Raw genomic sequence first — 22,921 nt, forward strand, 5'->3', positions numbered from 1 at the left:
CTCAGTCAGGGCGGGGATGTAGCTCAGTCAGGGCGGGGATGTAGCTCAGTCAGGGCGGGGATGTAGCTCAGTCAGGGCGGGGATGTAGCTCAGTCAGGGCGGGGATGTAGCTCAGTCAGGGCGGGGATGTAGCTCAGTCAGGGTGGGGATGTAGCTCAGTCAGGGTGGGGATGTAGCTCAGTCAGGGCGGGGATGTAGCTCAGTCAGGGCGGGGATGTAGCTCAGTCAGGGCGGGGATGTAGCTCAGTCAGGGCGGGGATGTAGCTCAGTCAGGGCGGGGATGTAGCTCAGTCAGGGCGGGGATGTAGCTCAGTCAGGGCGGGGATGTAGCTCAGTCAGGGCGGGGATGTAGCTCAGTCAGGGTGGGGATGTAGCTCAGTCAGGGTGGGGATGTAGCTCAGTCAGGGCGGGGATGTAGCTCAGTCAGGGCGGGGATGTAGCTCAGTCAGGGCGGGGATGTAGCTCAGTCAGGGCGGGGATGTAGCTCAGTCAGGGCGGGGATGTAGCTCAGTCAGGGCGGGGATGTAGCTCAGTCAGGGTGGGGATGTAGCTCAGTCAGGGTGGGGATGTAGCTCAGTCAGTGCGGGGATGTAGCTCAGTCAGGGCGGGGATGTAGCTCAGTCAGGGCGGGGATGTAGCTCAGTCAGGGTGGGGATGTAGCTCAGTCAGGGCGGGGATGTAGCTCAGTCAGGGTGGGGATGTAGCTCAGTCAGGGCGGGGATGTAGCTCAGTCAGGGCGGGGATGTAGCTCAGTCAGGGCGGGGATGTAGCTCAGTCAGGGTGGGGATGTAGCTCAGTCAGGGTGGGGATGTAGCTCAGTCAGGGCGGGGATGTAGCTCAGTCAGGGCGGGGATGTAGCTCAGTCAGGGTGGGGATGTAGCTCAGTCAGGGCGGGGATGTAGCTCAGTCAGGGCGGGGATGTTGCTCAGTCAGGGCGGGGATGTAGCTCAGTCAGGGCGGGGATGTAGCTCAGTCAGGGCGGGGATGTAGCTCAGTCAGGGCGGGGATGTAGCTCAGTCAGGGCGGGGATGTAGCTCAGTCAGGGCGGGGATGTAGCTCAGTCAGGGCGGGGATGTAGCTCAGTCAGGGCGGGGATGTAGCTCAGTCAGGGTGGGGATGTAGCTCAGTCAGGGTGGGGATGTAGCTCAGTCAGGGCGGGGATGTAGCTCAGTCAGGGTGGGGATGTAGCTCAGTCAGGGTGGGGATGTAGCTCAGTCAGGGCGGGGATGTAGCTCAGTCAGGGTGGGGATGTAGCTCAGTCAGGGCGGGGATGTAGCTCAGTCAGGGCGGGGATGTAGCTCAGTCAGGGCGGGGATGTAGCTCAGTCAGGGTGGGGATGTAGCTCAGTCAGGGTGGGGATGTAGCTCAGTCAGGGCGGGGATGTAGCTCAGTCAGGGTGGGGATGTAGCTCAGTCAGGGTGGGGATGTAGCTCAGTCAGGGCGGGGATGTAGCTCAGTCAGGGTGGGGATGTAGCTCAGTCAGGGCGGGGATGTAGCTCAGTCAGGGCGGGGAGGTAGCTCAGTCAGGGCGGGGATGTAGCTCAGTCAGGGTGGGGATGTAGCTCAGTCAGGGTGGGGATGTAGCTCAGTCAGGGCGGGGATGTAGCTCAGTCAGGGTGGGGATGTAGCTCAGTCAGGGTGGGGATGTAGCTCAGTCAGGGTGGGGATGTAGCTCAGTCAGGGTGGGGATGTAGCTCAGTCAGGGCGGGGATGTAGCTCAGTCAGGGCGGGGATGTAGCTCAGTCAGGGCGGGGATGTAGCTCAGTCAGGGTGGGGATGTAGCTCAGTCAGGGCGGGGATGTAGCTCAGTCAGGGCGGGGATGTAGCTCAGTCAGGGCGGGGATGTAGCTCAGTCAGGGCGGGGATGTAGCTCAGTCAGGGCGGGGATGTAGCTCAGTCAGGGCGGGGATGTAGCTCAGTCAGGGCGGGGATGTAGCTCAGTCAGGGCGGGGATGTAGCTCAGTCGGTAGCGCGCTGGATTTGTATCCAGTTGGCCGCTGTCAGCGTGAGTTCGTCCCCACGTTCGGCGAGAGATTTATTTCTCAGAGTCAACTTTGTGTGCAGACTCTCCTCGGTGTCCGAACACCCCCCGTGTGTACACGCAAGCACAAGACCAAGTGCGCACGAAAAAGATCCTGTAATCCATGTCAGAGTTTTGTGGGTTATAGAAACACGAAAACACCCAGCATGCTTACTCCGAAAACGGCGTATGGCTGCCTAAATGGCGGGGTAAAAAACGGTCCTACACGTAAAATCCACTCGTGCAAAAAACACGAGTGTACGTGGGAGTTTCAGCCCACGAAAGCAGAAAAAGAAGAAGAAGAAGAAGGAAGTACATTTACAGAGAATCTGTTCCAAGGTCTTAAATCGGGGGGTCTCAAAAGCGGGTTCCACTGTACAACCAATTCTCTGAGACAATCATGCCTGAAGAGAGAGTGAGTCTTGAAATGGGCATGCATTTACAGAGGGAGGTCTTCATTGACTTCCATGGAGAGGTCTAACAAGTTTGTGTGTGTGTGTGCTGTGTACTGAATGGAAATCCCAAACAGATGAAATGTCAACGATGTGAAATCGAGACTGAAAAAACCCACCCAGATGGGGTTTAATTATGGTAGGTTTATTCAAAGCATGAAAACAAGCGTGAATGTTGTGGTGTATTGTGTTTGAATTAATCCTTACACTGGTGCAATTCTGTAACACATGTTACATCGCCACTGGGGAATTAACAGAGAAAAATAAAGAAAAACGGTTATATATTGGTTTTCGCATCCATGGGAAGTAATCGGACCCGACCAAACAGACTGAGCCAGTAGCGCGACATGTCGCGACCACCAGCCTTAGGGTTAAATGTTTCTTGAATTTTTTTTTCTTTTCTGTTTTTGAGTCCATAATGAATTGGATGTTGTGTAAGGATGTCTTTGTTCTGAAGGCTAGACTTTGCCTGTGTAAGAAGGTGAAAGACCATAATTATACAGGTCGGTTGAAAACGACGTTAAACACCAAATAAAGAAAGAAAGAATAATTATACTGGTTTTTCAGGTGCTACATAACTGCTCATTTGCTACTTCAGTGCTGTTCAGCTCTGGAGCCATTTTGACATTTCCGCAATTGTATATTTTTCACACCAAGTTTTATTTTGCTGTACATAATGATGTAGGGATTTTTTGGTTGGATCCTTATGACTGTCTCACTGTTGTTTGTAGTGTAAATATTATGCTGACGCTCAATTGTGACTGAGTGATAGATTTGTACATTTTTCCTTTCGTACTCTTTGCCTCAAACTTGTATGTGTTACTTTCTTTGTCGTCTTCGTCCTCTTCTTCCTTGTCATCTTCTTTTTCTTTGTTGTCTTCTGCCTCATAATGTATGATTTGTTGGATAAGGGTGCACATGCTTTTTTTTGGGAGGGGACATAAACTTCAATCAAATGAAATAATGAGTGCAGAAAGTACCTTTTTAAGACGAATTTTACTTTTTGAGTTTCATATGCCGGCAATATTTCTAGAATATGGCTGCCAAGAAACTAACATGTGTGCTAGCATAGTAGTAGAGCCATGAACAGTGACACTAGAACTCTATTTAGGCATTTTAAAGATTACACACTTCTTCCTGTATCAGTGATCGTGTCCCTAGCTGTATGTCTAATATATATATATTATAAGATGTTTGATGGGTTGTTGACAGACCAGCTTTTTTGTCGTCCGAGGGGGAGCATATCGTCTTTTGTTTCATATTTATTGACCAAGGCCGAAGGCCGCGGTCAATAAATATGAAACAAAAGTCGATATGCCCTCCGAGGACCGACAAAAAAAGCTTGTCTGACAACAACCCATCAAACATCGTTTTTGTCATCATTTTGGTAGCGCGAAAATAATTGCATCATCAACAGAGGGAGCCATGAGTTGAAACGCGAGTTTGGTTTTGAAAATACCGTTTTTGGGGCCCCACCACGCTGTTGCAATCACCAGAGACATAGATAGAATGTCTCTGCAATCACTGAAGGCAGGCGCGAGAGTTCAAGTGAAAGCGAGTCAAGGAGATCTGTGTATTAATTTGATGACATGTTGAGACAAGTATGTCAGGGTTGAGGAAGAAAAGTTCTGTAGGTTCCGACTAACTGAATGGTGTGTGAATCCAGCAGTACGCGTCTTCGACTTTGGGCCGACAGCGGCGTTTCATTGCAAAGAATGACCTACATTTTGCATTTGCTTGCGATGGGACTGCCCCGCTGTTTCGAAAAGTTGCTTGTTTGCGGCACTGTCTCGGTTTGTGACATCTCTTAGCAGATATGTGGATTAAACGTGCGACGAATCGAGAGCAAGGAATAGCAGAAAGCAAAGATGAGTGAGTCGCTTTTCTCTTGTTTTCCCTCTTACCTGTGAGCCGATGAACCCCCGAGCGTTTCTATTGGGTTTGGTTTTGAATATCCATGTAACCTGCTTTCTGTAACTATGGTAACTGGGCATTTATTCCCCGGGGAACATGACATTTATTTCCCAGATGCTTGTGAATGAAAACTCGTGAAAATGATGACAATGATGTTTAGCTGAATGAAACAAAATCATCTTGAGTTTTATGTTCATTTTATAAGTTATCTCCAAAACTGTCAGGAATGAGGTAAATGATAAAATGTCAAATTGATGGTTTGGGGATTCTGTGCTCAAGCTGGACATTTCAAATTGACAATTATATAGTTGTTCCGTAAAATGATTTAATTGTATGTTCTTATCATGTGCATGCCATTTTTCCATTTGTCTGCTTTTTGCTTTGTGTTGAATCTTATTGCATTTTATGCTGACTGTTTACTGGCCATAAAGTTTGCTGTGAAATTTCTCAAGTAAAGATTTTAATTGGGAGATGTGCTCGTTCAGAATGTTGTGTGTTCATGCTCTGGTACACACAGACACACACATACACACACCCATGTACGCACACACACACACACACACACCCATGCATGCAGGCACACTGACACACACACACACACACACACACAATTAACTAATGAGAGACTCACGACTCAGATTTTACTGTCCTTTTAAAAACAAGGAAAATATCTATGCAGTATCGGGCGGTTGCAGACATAAAATACATTGCACTTAAAGCCAACAACAGCAAAACATCACATTTACTAAGAATTGAGAGTTGCACTAAAACAATTTTGGCGATACTCCATCCTTTACCAAAAAAAAATTTGTTTTAATGTTTTTACTTCTTTTACGTACATATATAACATTACAACAACATCAGACATCCAAGACTATGATACATGCATCTTCACACAAAAAAAGCACCATTAAACTTAGTCACATAGCCCATATTCAGTTCATTTCAAAATTATATAAACATACTTTTCATCTGACTTATCTTTCCATAACAAAGTTATGTAATAATACAAATAAGAAGAAAATCCTGTTCTCTCTATATCCCATAATCGTAAATTAGAATACTAATAAGGAGCAGCAAATAAATTATCCTTATTTTGCTCCATCGTCATTAACCAACTGACTAATAAAATAAATGTTATTATCAAACCAGTTCTCATAACAAGTTTTATTACCAATTTTGATATTATTGTTAAAAAAAGTGATTCTGCTAATATTTCTTTGGAGGTTTCTAAATCTATTTTATACCAGAACTGTTCATAAACATTAAACACATTCTTCCAAAAACTATTACAACGATACTCGATTCTTGGCAAGAGTACAACTACCAAGCAAAAAATGAAACATCTTCACAAGAAAACAAGTTAGATATGTCAGGCATGGGAATTGTCCGAGAAATCGTGGATTTCTGCGAAATGAGAAAATTACGTTTCAGCAAAAATTAAAAAATTGTCCGCGGCAAAACAAAGGTATTTTAAAATTATATTGTATACTATTGTCTCTCTATCCATTATCAGGGGTGGGACTTTTCCGCGAATCCGTGGATTTCCGCGGACACAACTTACGAATTCCGCTGGAGTAATCTATTTTTCCGCGTCCCATTTCATCACAGTATCTATAACTTGTTGACTGAATGATATGGAGAGAAGTGAAGATGGAACAGAACACTAGAAGCTTGAGAGTTAAATTGTGCTGACTGAAAACTCCTGATAACTAATAGTCATTTTGAGCTTCAATGCATTGAATCATACTATTGCCAGTATTGGATTATGGATACATGGTTCATTACGTAAATATGCACCATTACAATGTTACCATTGTTGTGTACATTTTTTTTTTTTTTGTATGGGGGGGGGGGGGGGGGTTGAGGAGAATGTCTTTTTGTACCTAATCCAAACGAGTTGAATTTTAGTCTCAGAATGCACCAGATTGTACAGATTTTAATGTACCATTCAAAAAAAAATTTGGGGAGTATGCCCCCGAACCCCCCTAGATTAAAGGGATTTCCTCTTTTTTCATCACAAGAGAGTCCCACCCCTGATTATTTGTATACATGAGAACTATCAAAATATTGGTCTAAAATGCTAAAATTCGTTTTCCTTCTGGGGGGCTTCACCCCCCCTTGTCCCCCCAACGAGGCTCTGCCCCTGTACCCCACCGGGGCATAGGTTCCCATGCCTGTATGTACCTGTACCATAGCGCAGAGATCGCCATGACCTGTACCAACATCAAACAAAAAGTGGTCGATTTTCGTGGACCTTGCCCTACTCTAGCAAAACATACAGCGAAAAGCAAGCACGTTCATTTGTGACCCATTCTCACAGCAAAGGGGTACAGTGACCCCTTTTAAGACCACCCAATTTAAGACTCCCTCCCTTTTAAGACCCTGTTTTCAAATATTTTCTGTTCATAACCTCTGTAAATTTCCCCCTTTTTAAGACCTGATTTTCTCGGATTTTTGGAGGTCTTAAAAGGGGGGTTCCACTGTACAAAGTTGGCAATTAAGGCACCATCCGGGCTAGAACACATAAAGGTCAAATCTGTACAAAAAACAATTTCTACTGATTTCAGACTTTTCTTGGAACTCCAGGAAATCAATTTCAGAGCAGTTTTGTCATTCATGGCCCAAATTTCGGTAATATTTTTCATTCATGATCCGAATTTTGGTATTTTTTTGTGGAATTTTGTCCCAAAATTCGTTCATATCTTGGATTCATGCCCCGAATTTCGGTATTATTTTGGAATCATGCCCCAAATGTTGGTATCATTTTGGAGTCAACTGCCACTGTCTAGCTTTTCATGCATCCCAGTTCCCATGTCTGGTATACATGTATGCATATTATTGCCATGGTTCCTTTTGCAGCAGTCTCACAGACTCTCCCGGTGAGTGCATGCCCACCGCTGGGTGCCAGCTTTCGACTGGTGTGGTTGCGCGTACTGTGGCCATCTGCAACATGCAACTATAACAGTTCAAGATTCATAACCATCTGCAACATGCAACTATAACAGTTCAAGATTCATAACCATCTGCAACATGCAACTATAACAGTTCAAGATTCATAACCATCTGCAACATGCAAACCCGCGGATCACAAGTCCAGTGCTCTACCAACTGTACCCGCACACAAGCAAGCACGCACGTGCGGGAACACACACACTGACCCACACACTCTCTCTCTCTCTCTCTCTCTCTCTCTCTCTCTCTCTCTCTCTCTCTCTCAATTTTTTCAAACACATAATAAATTTTGGTCTGTCAACAAGCCACCAAACATCTTTTAATTTCCCTAGGCCCTGCGATAATAAAGATTTTGTCTTGTCTTGTCTCTCTCTCTCTCTCTCTCTCTCTCTCTCTCTCTCTCTCTCTCTCTCTCTCTCTCTCTCTGTCTCTCTCTCTCTGTCTCTCTCTCTCTCTCTCTCTCACTCTCTCTCTCTCTCTCTCTCTCTCTCTCTGCGAGGGCCAGATGCAAAAAAATATAACAATGCTTATTCTGTTACCCTCGTAAAATAAAGAATTGTCATTGTCATTGTCTCTCTCTCTTACCAGTTCGTAGTTCTTGTAGAAGTAAAGTTTATGTTTTTGGAAGTCTGCCTCACACACCATGATGTCGCCTTTATGGCATGTCTCCTCATTCGTGTCAGTATGACCACTCTCGACGAAGATGCTAGTAGAGAAAACGGAGAAGCTAAATCAGGAGGGTTTTGGAGCTTCAGTCAGGGAATCAGTAAAGTCGTGTGTTCGTGTGTATGTGTGTTCGTGTTCGTGTGTGTGTGTGTGTGCGTGTGTGTGTGTGTCACAGCCTCTGTGTGTGTCTCAAAGGGTGTATGTGTGTTCGTGCGAGCGTACGTGTGAGTGTGTGTCTCATGGTGTGTGTGTGTCACAGTGTCTGTGTCACAGGGTCTTTGTCCGTCTGTGTGTGTGTGAGTTCGTGCGTGTGTGCGAGCGTCTCAGTGTGTGCGTGTGTGGTGTGTGTGTCACAGTGTGTGTATGTGTGTGTTAGAGGGTGTATATGTGTGTTCGTGCGAGCGTACGTGTGAGTGTGTGTCACTGTGTGTGTGTGTGTATGTGTGTGTGTCACAGGGTGTATGTCTGTGTATGTATCTGTGTGTGTGTGTGTGTTCGTGCGTGTGAGCGTACGTCAGTGTGTGTGTGAGTGGTGTGTGCGTTTGTTCGCGCATACACGTGTGTGTGTTTGTATTGTATTTGTGTGTATGTGTTTAAACTACGATTATCTCACCCTCCGTCGTCAGCGTGATACCCTACAGAGTTTGGTTTCCAGCCTGGTTGATTGTTAGCGCGATAATCACTGGGACACAGCCCGATACTGATGCAGCATTCCCTTCCCTCGTTGATTATCTCTGTTGACGACAAACACCAACACTGTAATCAGCCAAACTGAGAAACAAAACGGAAGGGAACATGCAGTGCCGCTGAAGCTCGCATTTTCAAGATCCGGTAACCTTCGACCAATATTGTTAATTTCATCTGACTCGACTCGGTGTGTAATATCTACCTTTGTCATCATTTTCACGAGCCAGTCAGACTGATTATTTGATGTGTGGAATCATCGCGGCTTTGGATTCGCGTTTCCGAGGACAAGGGTTGTACGCATTCACTCTCAAAGACCCAGAATCGGCAATCGATGGTGACAATTACCGCAACGACTCATGGTCAATTTGCAACTTAACTCTGTAATTATCGCAAAATGCACAACAAACAGTCATAAAACACTGAAAAGAAAAGGAATATGACAAAAACTGTTGTTGTTGGTTTTTTTAATGGAGGAAAAGCGACGAAGAAGTAACGTTTGAAGTCACAGACAAGTATGACGTATACGTGTTATCTTGAATTCATGACGCGCTTTGACGCCCTAAAATTGCATTCTGAAAATTACGTTCAGAATAGGGATCACGTCCCTTATTGTACGTACCTTTGCTCATCTAAAATAATGAAGCACATCTCCTTCGGTTTTCATCTTTACCAAGGTCGATAAAGATGAAACCTGAGACGACTCTGATATGCCCCAACAAAAATGCTGGTCTGTCAACAAGCCATCAAACATCTTTTAATTTCCCTAGGCCCTGCGAGCATATACAGCAGCACTCGCCTAAACGAAACACGCTTAAGCAAAAAACTCAGATATCTGAAACCAAAACCAATTCCCCGCCAGACCCCCTCCTTTGTAAGACTATTTCTAATTCGGATAAGCCAAACTCTGTCAAAAAATAGCTAACTCAAAAACGGACATCTCAAACGTGATTTTGACAGTTAAGCCAAACTCTAAACACTGTCGGAGAGACATTTTTTTTTTCCTTGAAAAACACGTCAGGAAGATAAACATATTTCGTCACGGCTATAATTATCCTACGGAAACGAACACGTTACCTGTTTTTGAGTATGCGGAAAAACTGATGACGTGAGCCACATTGACCAAGAAATACACGTGTCACGTGATGCGACGTTGAAATCCTTGCGGCTGCCAGCATGTTCCAAACAACTGTTGCAGTGTTCAAAAACGAGTGGCTCTCATACAAACCTCTTTTTCCAATCGAAGGAAGAGATCTTTGTGAAGAGCAAATCTACCTGAGGAATGTATGTGCTCATTTTGAGCGAGTGGTGAAGATCAAACCACAATAAACATGCAGCGAAACAAAACATTTGCCTACAATCTATGTTTACGGAGATTTTATCTTGATTTATGACCACAGAGACAACATTAATTGTCTAATTTTGTTTCTTTTCTTTCTTTAATGGAGAGGGTTTCATTAAACATTACTTGGAATCCTTTTAACAAAAGCGTAGTTGCTTGTGGAATCTTTGGTTTTGTTTCTGAGATGTGTCACTGTTTTCACCATTTATTTTTACAGTTGGCTTTGAGGTATTAATAAAGCTCCACTGAAGAAAGCACTTGTAGCTTGTCACTGTTTTGATCTTATTCATTTACACACACACACACACACACACACACACACACACACACACACACACACACACACACATACACACCACGCACAGAGAGAGAGAGAGAGAGAGAGAGAGAGAGAGAGAGAGAGAGAGAGAGAAAGAGAGAGAGAAAGAGAGAGAGAGACATTCCAAGTGATTTTACAACTTATCCTGAAAAAACTCGCTTAAGCCGAACTGCAGGGTAATTTCTTGGGAAAGGTTTAGCTTATCCGAACTCGGATATGCACAAACTCGGATAAGCGAAACGAATTTTCATTCCCCGGGCGAGTTCGGATTAAGCGTGTTTGACTGTATGCTGCTTGACCGACGTCATGACACGAAAAGCGCTGAAGTAACGAATACAAACCAAATTAACAAGCAAAATAATAAACAGGCAGACTAGCCTCAGCAGCTTTAAGTCAATGTAACCTTCGCCGGTGGTCCGTGGGTCCGTGTGGACCCAGAAGGGTGTTTAATTGCAAATATCTCTTTAACTAGTTGGAATTTTTTTTAATGAGCTTTTAAGAATGCCCCAGGCACATAAACAGCTCTTATGTCCTAACATTTCAGCGAGAAGTAATTAAAAAAAAAGTCATATTTAGACTACAAACATCGTGGGCCGGGCCGTGCGGACCCATGTTTCTCAAAGAAGGAAATGAGAAGCATGGGTCCGCATGGCCCCACGATGACTTCCGTGTGTAGTCGCGATAACCCGGACGGGCGAAGGTTAGGCGTGGGCGTTGACATGAAAAACACTGTAACTTTCCCGTAGTAGGAGAACCAAGCAAAAGAACTCCAGTCGATTGCGTATTATTTATGTAAGTTAGTATGTTTACAGCCCAACAAATGGTTGCGGGATGCGTCCGTAACGTGTTGGCTTTGAAAATACATGTGCTTGTCACATCTCGCTTTTAGCCTTCACCGCTGGCTAGCCGAGCTGCACGCAACACCGGCAAAAAGAGAGCAATGCGTAAGTCTCTCCTGCCAGTTAGCCTCTCCACAACAAGTCCTATGCAATCCTCCATGAGGTGTTGGGTGGTAACTGGGGACCTTATGTTCCCAGGCAGAATTGCAAGGGCGCGGAGGAGGTCTGGCCCCGAACGGGATGCGGCACGCAGGCCCACCGATGTGTGGACACGCCCTGGTGCCCATGAACCAAACCCCCAGGTATGGATGGGTCACATACACTCCATGAGCTGCCCAGAAGTCGGAGCGTGTTGGCTGAAGCCAGCGGTCAGACCTCCTGCAGAGTAACAAGCGCAGGAGAAAACCAGACACCATGCGTTTACCCATCATGGCCATGCAAAAAACAGTATGTTTACAATCATGACAAGGAGATTCATTTATTACTAACCTATAGCGAAGCTGTTGCAGTCCGGACTGAGTGGCTTGGCCGCGATAAACTGGGCCACAGGTGTTGAACTAGAAGAACTGCAGTAACTGCGACAGACAAGGTGAGGAGGGGGGGGGGGGAGGGTATATTGTGTTAATGAAACATTGGGAATAACATATCACCACTCAGGGTCTCAGAGACGATGAAAACATTTGGGGCTAAATTGTGAACCCTGCAACACATACTGTCATACACACACACGCGCGTGTCACGCGCACACACACACACACACACACACACACACACACACACACACACACACACACTAACGCACACGTACGCACATGAACAAACGCACTCACACACACACATACACACACACACACACTGTGACACACACATTGACACGCACGCACACACATACAAACACACACACACACACGTACGTACACACACACGTACGTACACACACACAAACACGCGCGCACACGCACTCACACACACACACACACTGGCACACACACACACACACACACACACACGCACACTGACACACACACACACACACAAACAAACACACATGCCATCGAAATCGCACGCGCAATCCCACAAACAAAAACATGCACGCACGCACGCCCACGCACGTCAAAATTACTTCTTTTTTATATTTAGTCAAGTTTTGACTAAATATTTTAACATCGAGGGGGAATCGAAACGAGGGTCGTGGTGTATGTGTGTGTGTGTGTGTGTGTGTGTGTGTCTGTCTGTCTGTGTGTGTGTGTAGAGCGATTCAGACTAAACTACTGGACCGATCTTTATGAAATTTGACATGAGAGTTCCTGGGTATGAAATCCCCATACGTTTTTTTCATTTTTTTGATAAATGTCTTTGATGACGTCATATCCGGCTTTTCGTGAAAGTTGAGGCGGCACTGTCACGCCCTCATTTTTCAACCAAATTGGTTCAAATTTTGGTCAAGTAATCCTCGACGAAGCCCGGGGTTCGGTATTGCATTTCAGCTTGGTGGCTTAAAAATTAATTAATGACTTTGGTCATTAAAAATCGGAAAATTGTAAAAAAAATTAAAAATTTATAAAACGATCCAAATTTACGTTTATCTTATTCTCCATCATTTGCTGATTCCAAAAACATATAAATATGTTATATTTGGATTAAAAACAAGCTCTGAAAATTAAATATATAAAAATTATTATCAAAATTAAATTGTCCAAATCAATTTAAAAACACTTTCAGCTTATTCCTTGTCGGTTCCTGATTCCAAAAACATATGTTTGGATTAAAAACACGCTCAGAAAGTTAAAACAAAGAGAGGTACAGAAAAGCGTGCTATCCTTCTTAGCGCAACTACTACCCCGCTCTTCTTGTCAATTTCACTGCCTTTGCCATGAGCGGTGGACTGACGATGCTACGAGTATACGGTCTTGCTGAAAAATGGCAGCTACTTGACTAAATATTGTATTTTCGCCTTACGCGACTTGTTTTACCCTGTGACACAGTGCACATTATGCCTGGTTAGCTCAGTAGTTGATAGAGCGTCTGAAAGCGAGTAGTTACTTTGGAAGGTCACGGTTTAGAAACTCTTAAATGTTTTGTGTATGTTTCCAAATTGTATTATTTTCTCAGAATTAATTAACGTAAAAGGTACCTGAGCACACCAACATCGTGCCAGACACGGACGTGACGACATATGACGGAGCGATAGTGTGGCTTGGCGGTCACCGTCGCCTGCAGGTTTGCCTGTAAGATGAGAACACACAAATACTTGAATATATATGCATTGTCATTCCAAATCATTGTTATTCTATTAAGATGGGTTTAGACTGTAACACATTCTGTTATGAGAATTAACTCACAAAAAGTCACTGTAATTCAACCAAGATGGGTTAAGTTATACTTTAACAGATTATGTGATCAGATTAACACACTATAACAGACATTGTTCCATCAAGATGAGTTTAGACGTAGCCTACTGTGATGAGAACACACTAACAGACATTGTAATTCAATCAAGATGAGTTCAGATTGTAATGGTGACGGGCGCAGTGGCCTAAGGGTAAGACGCTGGCCTTCAAAGCGGAAGGTCGTGGGTTCGAATTCAGGCCGCTTCCGCCTGGTGGGTTAAGGGTGGAGATTTGTCCGATCTCCCAGGTCAACTTATGTGCAGACCTGCCATGCAGTGCCTTATCCCCCATCGTGTGTACACACAAGCACAAGACCAAGTGCGCACGAAAAAGATCCTGTAATCCATGTCAGAGTTCGGTGGGTTATAGAAACACGAAAATACCCAGCATGCTTCCTCCGAAATCGGCGGCGTATGGCTGCCTAAATGGCGGGGTAAAAACGGTAATACTCGTAAAAATCCACTCGTGCAAAAACACGAGTGAACGTGGAAGTTTCAGCCCATGAACGCAGAAGAAGAAGAAGAAGACGATTGTAAGAGATTCTGTGATGAGAACACACACAAACTTGAATTAATTTTAATTATATCAAGATGAGTTTGGAATGTAACACATTATATGTCAGTGACGAGAACGCACAAAAAGTAATTGTTATTTAATCAAGATGAGTTAATTAAGACTGTAACATATTCTGTGATGAGAACACACTAACAGACATTGTCATTCAATCAAGATGAGTTAAGACTGTAACAGATTATGTGATGAGAACACACAGAAACTTGAAGTCATTGTCATTCTATAAAGATGAGTTTAGAATGTAACACATTCTTTGATGAGATTTAACACACAAAAAGTCACTGTAAAGCAATCAAGACGGGTTCATAATGAAAGAGATTCGGTGTGTGTGTGCATGGTGTGTGTGTGTGTGTGTGTGTGTGTGTGTGTGTGTGTGTGTCAGTGTGCGCGTGTGTGTGCGTGTGTGTGTGCGCGTGTGTGTGCGTGACGGTGTGTGTGTGTGTGTGTCAGTGTGCGCGTGTGTGTGCGTGCGTGCCGCGTGCGTGCGTGTGTGTGTGTACGTGTGTGTGTGTGTGTGTGTGTGTGTGTGCGCGTGTGTGTGCCGTGACGGTGTGTGTGTGTGTGTGTCACGGTGTGTGCGTGCGTGTGTGTGTGTGTGTGTGTGTGTGTGTATGTGCGTGTGTGTGCGTGCGTGTGTGTATGTCACGGTGTGTGTGTGTGTGTGTGTGTGTGTGTGTGTGTGTGTGCGTGTGTGTATGTGACCGGTGTGTGTGAGCCGGTGTGTGTGTGTGTGTTCTCGGCGGCTAGGTCCCCGCTGAAGAGAAACAGACAAACAAATAGAGAGAGCAAAAATTGAATAACTCACGAAGTTTGAAACGAGCCCGTCCATTCTAGTCCAAAGCAAGAAATCCACAAATCACACGTGTTGGAGTTACTAACTTTATAGTGTACCCTTCTTTCTCTTGACGAAGCTTTTTGTTACGTACGCCGGCTTCTCCAAATCAATCGAGGAACTTCACAAATTGTCAGTCTGTGATTGTCTCTCTCTCTCTCTCTCTCTCTCTCTCTCTCTCTCTCTCTCTCTCTCTCTCTCTCTCTCTCTCTCTCTCTCTCCCTCTCTCTCTAATAACAAAAAGAAATAGAAGCACTGAATTAAGTTTCCGAGAAAACAAAAATGCACAGTGACTCAGTCGTACACCAGTTATACACTACACACACTCGGTCGACAGTTATATACTCCACTACTGACATCTGTTGTCCTCAAAACGAAGTTCCCAACGAAAACCTACACTCTACACTGACTACAGTACAAGGAAGTATAGCTTGGCAATAAGTCTGCCAAGCCAATCATGGTCTGCAAATAACAGGCGTCAGAAATGATAATTATTTTTCTTTACCGAAAATGTTCTGACTCGCGGTCTGTCCCGTAACTGATGTGTGAAGTTGATAAAAAATAAAAAAAAAACCACTCACGTTTATTGCTTTGTCTCATTTTTCTACGCATCAAAATCATACGAAAAAGATATATAGAGGATAGTCAAAAAGAAGGGGAAATCAATAACTTTTCCCCCTGCCTCTGTTTGTTCTCCCGGCTCTCTGCCAAGTTTTTGAGAAAAGAAACATGAGGTCAACGCGAGAGCAACTGATAAGTTTATCGCTTTCGGGATTTCCCCTTTCTACCTCATATGCGCTAGATTTGGGGTGGGGTTGGGGAAAGGGGGGGGGGGGGGGGGGGGGACCCGAATCGTTCGATAATTTCATGAGACAGTTAGAAAACCGATAATATATATCACTGTTGTCCTGAGTGCAACTATACGAATTATAAGAATAATATCCAAACTCCCTTCTTTTTACATTTAGTCAAGTTTTGACTAAATGTTTTAACATAGACGGGGAATCGAGACGAGGGTCGTGGTGTATGTGCGTGTGTGTGTGTGTGTGTGTGTGTGTGTGTGTGTGTGTGTGTGTGTGTGTGTGTGTGTGTGTGAGTGTGTTCGCTGTGTGTGTGTAGAGCGATTCAGAGAAAACTATTGGACCGATCTTCATGAAACTTTACATGAGAGTTCCTGAGTATGATATCTCCGGACTTTTTTTAATATTTTTTTTTTCCTAAATGTCTTTGATGACGTCATATCCGGATTTTAGTAAAAATTGAGGCCGCACTGTCACGCCCTCATTTTTCGGTCAAATGGATTGAAATTTTGGTCAAGCAATCTTCGACAAAGGCCGGACTTTGGTATTGCATTTCAGCTTGTAGACTTAAAAATTAATGAATGAGTTTGGTCCTTAAATTGGAATTATGTGACAGGGGAGGCTACCGCTCCTTTCACAGCAGACTCTGCACCCGAGTTGTTGGCCTTTAAGTCAACACTGGTGGATTGTGGAATTCTGTTTGTGATGGGGTCTGGTGGTTTTTGATTGTTTGTATGTTCATGGAAACCTTCGGGTTTGCATAACAGTTTTTATAGGGCTAAGAAATTGGCCCTAACATTTTCAATCCTGTTTGATTGCACTTCGCCTCCCGAGGTGATCGTAGTGTTTCGGCACTCGGTTACATCTGGCGCTTGCGAGCAGGGATGGGACTCGGCATGATATGTTCAGGTAATGGCATAATATGACCACTGAACATTTTCATGCTGTTCCCATTCTGCGAACTTGGAATGGACAGTGGTCCCCCGGTTCGGAACTTCGGGACGAAGTTCATTCAAACGGGGGCGATTGTGACAGGGGAGGCTACCGCTCCTTTCTCAGCAGACTCTGCACCCGAGTTGTTGGCCTTTAAAGTCAACACCGGTGGATTGTGGAATTCTGTTTGTAATGGGGTCTGGTGGTTTCCGATTGTCTGTATGTTCATGGAAACCTTTGGGTTTGCATAACAGTTTTTATAGGGCTCAGAAATTGGCCCTAACATTTTCAATCCTGTTTGATTGCACTTCGCCTCCCGAGGTGATCGTAGTGTTTCGGCACTCGGTTACAATTAAATGATGTTTTTTTAAAACGATCCCAAAATAACTTCATCTTATTCTTCATTATTGTCTGATTCCAAAAACATATAAATATGTCATATTTGGATTAAAAACCAGCTCTCAAAATTAAATTGACAGGGAAGCACCATTTCAGTCTGGGGTGTATATCGAATGAGAAAAACTGGCCCGGGGAGAAACTTCAGATCGTTACATAGGACAAAGAACGGACCGAAAGCAGAATAAGGCAACGTACCATCTGCAGTTCCAGATGGCGGATGGCTTGTTCCTTCTGCCGGCGTTGTTGGCCCCGCTCCCGCCGCTGTCTTCTTTCCAATTCTTTCCTCTCCCGTTCTCTTTCTTCCAGCTCGCGCCTCTCTTGCTCCGCCGCTTCCAGCTGCTCGTTCAGACCCTTGACGAATTTCTTCCTGGAGGCTTCCTTTCTTGCAATATCTTCCATCCGTTGGGCGCATTCCTCGTCCAGTTTTTGACCGACCTGAGCGTATTTGGGGCAGGCGTAGGGTCGGTCTCTGTTCTTCTTCTTCAAACTCGTGATAGCCGTGAAAAGCATTTGAACTTGTGATACGTTGTTCGTATTTGTGTTGTCAATAACTGCATACCTGTTGCTGCATTCTTTGAGGACTTGCTTCAGTTCTTGTGGAGCTCCGTTCAGCACGCTTGAGATCTCGTGTCCTTTCAGAAGATCGCCATGGGAAAAGACTACGATCATGTGATTCGCGACGTTGTCGTCCAGAAGGGCTTTCAGCCTTTGGTAAGAGCCGTGTTCCTCTTCCGTGTATCTGCCGACCTTAGTGACGTAGAGTATGACGTCAGGACCAGGGTGCATGGAAGTGACGCCTGTCATCAAAATGGAGGCAATTTCTTCTTGGCTTTTGTTGGTGTCAAAGAGACCTGGGGAATCCGTTACCTGCGGAAGTAAAATGACGATAACATTGCAAAACCACGCCGACAGATACACACTTAATTAAGCCTGTTCATAACTGGGCGAAGTCGACTACGTGAAATAGACGTCGCGAAGCTGACCGCACGAAGCTTAAGCATTGCGTTTTCGGTAAAAAAAAATTTAAAAAAAAGACTCCGCGAAATCGACTTTGGGCTCAAATAAGGACGGGCTTTACTTAGCTGCAGAGTCAAAACTTGATAATGGAAATAAAAGCAAACAACGACACGAAACAAAACATACGTTTACTGTTTTAGTTGAAGGTTGAAGATGATGTTGTTCAGGCTTTATTCGGGTCTGTCAAAATTGTAACTGCAATTGCCGAGTCCAGGCGAGGTCATATATATTTAAAACTTTGGCTTATATTAATTCCACTCACACTGTAATTCTGTTACTATTCAAAGAGTACGTGTAGATAGCGAAGAGGAGAGAGACAGGAGGTTATCGGAAGATAAACCAACTTGCTAATGCGAAATCTATGTCTAAAGTTACATACAATCTCGGAAGAGCCGGAGTGGAATAGTGGCTAGAGCGCTTGCCTCTCACGCTGACTGGCAGTCGGGGTTCGAACCTCAACGGGGCAAATATACATGCTCGATTTTTTCAAGCGCTCTCCCGTCCACACAGTTCAGTTGGAAATGGGTACCTGATCTTATATTCTGGGCCGGGGAAGGCAAAAGCAGCGAGGGAGAGGAGATGATATGGGTACGGCGGGGATGTAGCTCAGTCGGTAGCGCGCTGGATTTGTATCCAGTTGGCCGCTGTCAGCGTGAGCTCGTCCCCACGTTCGGCGAGAGATTTATTTCTCAGAGTCAACTTTGTGTGCAGACTCTCCTCGGTGTCCGAACACCCCCGTGTGTACACGCAAGCACAAGACCAAGTGCGCACGAAAAAGATCCTGTAATCCATGTCAGTCAGAGTTCGGTGGGTTATAGAAACACAAAAATACCCAGCATGCTTCCTCCGAAAACGGCGTATGGCTGCCTAAATGGCGGGGTAAAAAACGGTTATACACGTAAAATTCCACTCGTGCAAAAAAACACGAGTGTACGTGGGAGTTTCAGCCCACGAACGCAGAAGAAGAAGAAGAAGATATGGGTACTGCCCTCATAATGCTGGCCCTAGAGAAGTTGAGATCTCTAGCATCTCGCTCCCCTACGACCAAACATGATTTCTGGACCAACCTTACCTTGACATAGGCTACAACTGAACTTACCTTCATTTTCATCCCAAAACGTTGTCTCTCATGGACATGACATTGAGCGGTCACTGACCCAAAGTCAAGACCAACGTTGAACAGACTTTCACCAAGGAGGCTGTTTCCGGTTGAGCTTTTGCCACTTCCGGTCTTGCCCACGACAAATATCCGGGCCTCTGCAAATGACAATGTTACTTTGAAAAACTAATTTAACCTACTTCTATTTTTTCCCGTCGAGCTTTCGCCACTAATCTTCCTGTTTTGCCCACGACACCTATCCGCTGGCATTTACTGAGTAAAGCAACAAGCACAATTTTACCAAATAGGACAAAAAGTCAGTCAGAAACGTTTCTATTTTAGGTCTTCGTTTTTCAAACCACCCTCTTCATAGTGGGACAAAGTGCATACTTTGCAACTTGCAAGTTGAGTCAGTTGACAATAACGATTTAGAATCGTTAGTTCTTCCCAAAAGGCACACAAAAAATGAGTAGTATGTGTTCTACGCTTCTATTCACGAGTACTGCACGACTTAGGCCCTATAGTGCTAACGCTATGTTTGTGCCTGTGGTCCTTAAAGTTTTCAAGCCGCGCGGCTTGGGAAACATAATCATGGTATGCCGTTTTTAAAAAAATACGAATCGAACCTGCCGAGGCGACCACTTTTCAATAACGACCACCTGTCAATCACAACCACCTAAAAGAATACCCGAAAGAGTTATTTTCTATATCAGTTTAAGTTCACCCTTTCCTTAGCGACCACGGCCTGTCAAGTAACGACCACGTTTGGTCTCTCCCTCGGGAAGTCGTTATAGACTGGTAGGCCTATTACAAAATCATGTGAAACACAAAGCTAACATAAAGAGTGTTTCCTACAAGTGCTGACCCTATTGGGCCAATAACGCTATTAACATAAAATCATTGAATAAGGCTATGTTTTCGTGAAATGTTCTTTTGATGAATCATGGTGAATACCAATGCACAGCGCAAACTGTGTCCCGCCGTTGTAGTTTGATTTTTATATTTAGTCAAGTTTTGACTAAATATTTTAACATCGAGGGGGAATCGAAACGAGGGTCGTGGTGTATGTGCGTATGTGTGTGTGTGTGTGTGTGTGTGTGTGTGTGTGTGTGTGTGTCTGTCTGTGTGTGTGTGTGTGTAGAGCGATTCAGACTAAACTACTGGACCGATCTTTATGAAATTTGACATGAGAGTTCCTGGGTATGAAATCCCCGAACGTTTTTTTCATTTTTTTGATAAATGTCTTTGATGACGTCATATCCGGCTTTTCGTGAAAGTTGAGGCGGCACTGTCACGCCCTCATTTTTCAACCAAATTGGTTGAAATTTTGGTCAAGTAATGTTCGACGAAGCCCGAACTTCGGTATTGCATTTCAGCTTGGTGGCTTAAAAATTAATTAATGACTTTGGTCATTAAAAATCTGAAAATTGTAAAAAAAAAATAAAGATTTATAAAACGATCCAAATTTACGTTTATCTTATTCTCCATCATTTGCTGATTCCAAAAACATATAAATATGTTATATTCGGATTAAAAACAAGCTCTGAAAATTAAATATATAAAAATTATTATCAAAATTAAATTGTCCAAATCAATTTAAAAACACTTTCATCTTATTCCTTGTCGGTTCCTGATTCCAAAAACATATAGATATGATATGTTTGGATTAAAAACACGCTCAGAAAGTTAAAACGAAGAGATGTACAGAAAAGCGTGCTATCCTTCTTAGCGCAACTACTACCCCGCTCTTCTTGTCAATTTCACTGCCTTTGCCATGAGCGGTGGACTGACGATGCTACGAGTATACGGTCTTGCTGAAAAATGGCATTGCGTTCAGTTTCATTTTGTGAGTTCGACAGCTACTTGACTAAATATTGTATTTTCGCCTTACGCGACTTGTTGATATTCATCAAACCAGGAACAACAATGAAATAGTGTTACAAGGATATTCAAAATGAGAATCAAAATCATACATATTGCTTACGTGTAGGTCTGCGGGTGCATGACTCGAGTAAACATGAAATAGTCGTTAATACACTGCGAAGGGTGTATTCGTTTGCCTTTCTGCCTGTCTCTGTCTTTCTTTCATTCTTTCTTATTTTGTCTTACTATCTTTCATTCTTTCTTTCTGATTCCATTGTCTGTCTGCCTGTCTGTCTGACTGTCTGTCAGTCTGTCTGTCTGTCTATATAGATGTCTGTCTGTCTGCATGTATGACTGTCTGTCTAGCTGTCAGTCTGTTTGTCTGTCTGTTTGCTCACCTTCAACGGAGTAAGCCATCCTCTGTAGCACTGACCATAGATCTATACAGACGGGATCGCCAACTCGTTGCGCGCGCTGAGCAAGTAGCGGAAAGCGGAAAAGACGGTTTTGACAGTAACTTTACTTCCGGTGCAGTCTTTCAACACATGGAGAAGAAGGAGAATTTCGAAGGGGAGGTGACGTTTGTGGCTGAGGTATGTGAAAAGCAAACAAAGCAATACAAAAAGATCATTGCTGATGATTGAAATGAGTCATGTGAATCAACAATAAAGATTGATTGTGGACGGCACGTCATTATTTTTGTTTTTAACACTTGAAACGCGAGAGCATCTGATCCACTGGTAAAACCGAAGCTGTGCACGCAAGCTGATCAGCAGATCGTTTTTCTGCAGAATTCTCGCTCACATCGGCCACTATTTTAGCTCAGCGAACCGACGAATTTGCAACAGAACAATTTCTTGTACACAGATCTGTCAATATTTTTACTTACTTTTGGCAATTCTTGCAGTTTCTTTTGTGGTGATGCTGTCATCAGCGATTGAGATGTCGGTACTTTCCCCCTGAAAAAACAACAACCATGGAATAGAAAGGGTATCTATAAATCTACAGCCGAATTTCTAACATTCAGAAATTGTTCTGTTGCAAATTTGTCGGTTCGCTGAGCTAAAAAAAGTGGCCGATGTGAGCGAGAATTCTGCAGAAAAACGATCTGCTGATCAGCTTGCGTGCACAGCTTCGGTTTTACCAGTGGATCAGATGCTCTCGCGTTTCAAGTGTTAAAAACAAAAATAATGACGTGCCGTCCACAATCAATCTTTATTGTTGATTCACATGACTCATTTCAATCATCAGCAATGATCTTTTTGTATTGCTTTGTTTGCTTTTCACATACCTCAGCCACAAACGTCACCTCCCCTTCGAAATTCTCCTTCTTCTCCATGTCAGTGTTGAAAGACTGCACCGGAAGTAAAGTTACTGTCAAAACCTCTCGCAGCCGCAGACGGGAGTTCGAAACAGGGCCAGCGTTGGCGCTCGCGCAGAGTTGGCGATCCTGTCAAGGGATATCTATGCACTGACTGAGAAGAAGCAAATCGGGAAAATCGGGAAAACCCGCTGGTAAGTCAGGTGCCTTTGGTGTAGCCTACGTAGCGTCGATGTCGTTGTGACTACCACAACGAGAGAGTGTTACAGACTGAACAACCTCAACGCCAGGAAAGAAGGAAAGTACTCAAGGCAGTGTGCTGGCCTCAAGAACTGGTCACGTGATTCATTGAGCTGTACATTTATTCTGACAGGCAGGCAGTGTTCTTAGTGTTTTTGAGAGAGAGAGGAGGGAGGTGGGGAGTGAGGGAAAATGTGTGTGTGTGTATGTGTGTGTGTGTTTTGTGTGTGTGTGTGTGTGTGTGTGTGTGTGCGCGTGTGTGC

The 22,921-nt window shown here is 44.2% G+C and overlaps 1 protein-coding gene across 1 annotated transcript; it reads right to left on the minus strand.

The window, feature by feature from the left end:
* Positions 1–5,010: 5,010 nt before the first annotated feature.
* On the minus strand, positions 5,011–21,524 carry LOC138968628 (GTPase IMAP family member 7-like). Its single transcript, XM_070341225.1, has 8 exons — positions 21,496–21,524; positions 19,235–19,392; positions 17,314–17,985; positions 13,326–13,417; positions 11,681–11,766; positions 8,621–8,741; positions 7,927–8,047; positions 5,011–7,332 (listed from the first exon to the last, which is right to left on the minus strand). The coding sequence occupies exons 1-8, from the start codon at positions 21,512–21,514 to the stop codon at positions 7,225–7,227; spliced, it is 1,377 nt and encodes a 458-aa protein (XP_070197326.1). The 5' UTR covers positions 21,515–21,524; the 3' UTR covers positions 5,011–7,224.
* Between the last annotated feature and the right edge of the window lie 1,397 nt (positions 21,525–22,921).

Source organism: Littorina saxatilis, linkage group LG6 (genome assembly GCF_037325665.1).
Source record: "Littorina saxatilis isolate snail1 linkage group LG6, US_GU_Lsax_2.0, whole genome shotgun sequence".
NCBI classification, from domain to species: domain Eukaryota; kingdom Metazoa; phylum Mollusca; class Gastropoda; order Littorinimorpha; family Littorinidae; genus Littorina; species Littorina saxatilis.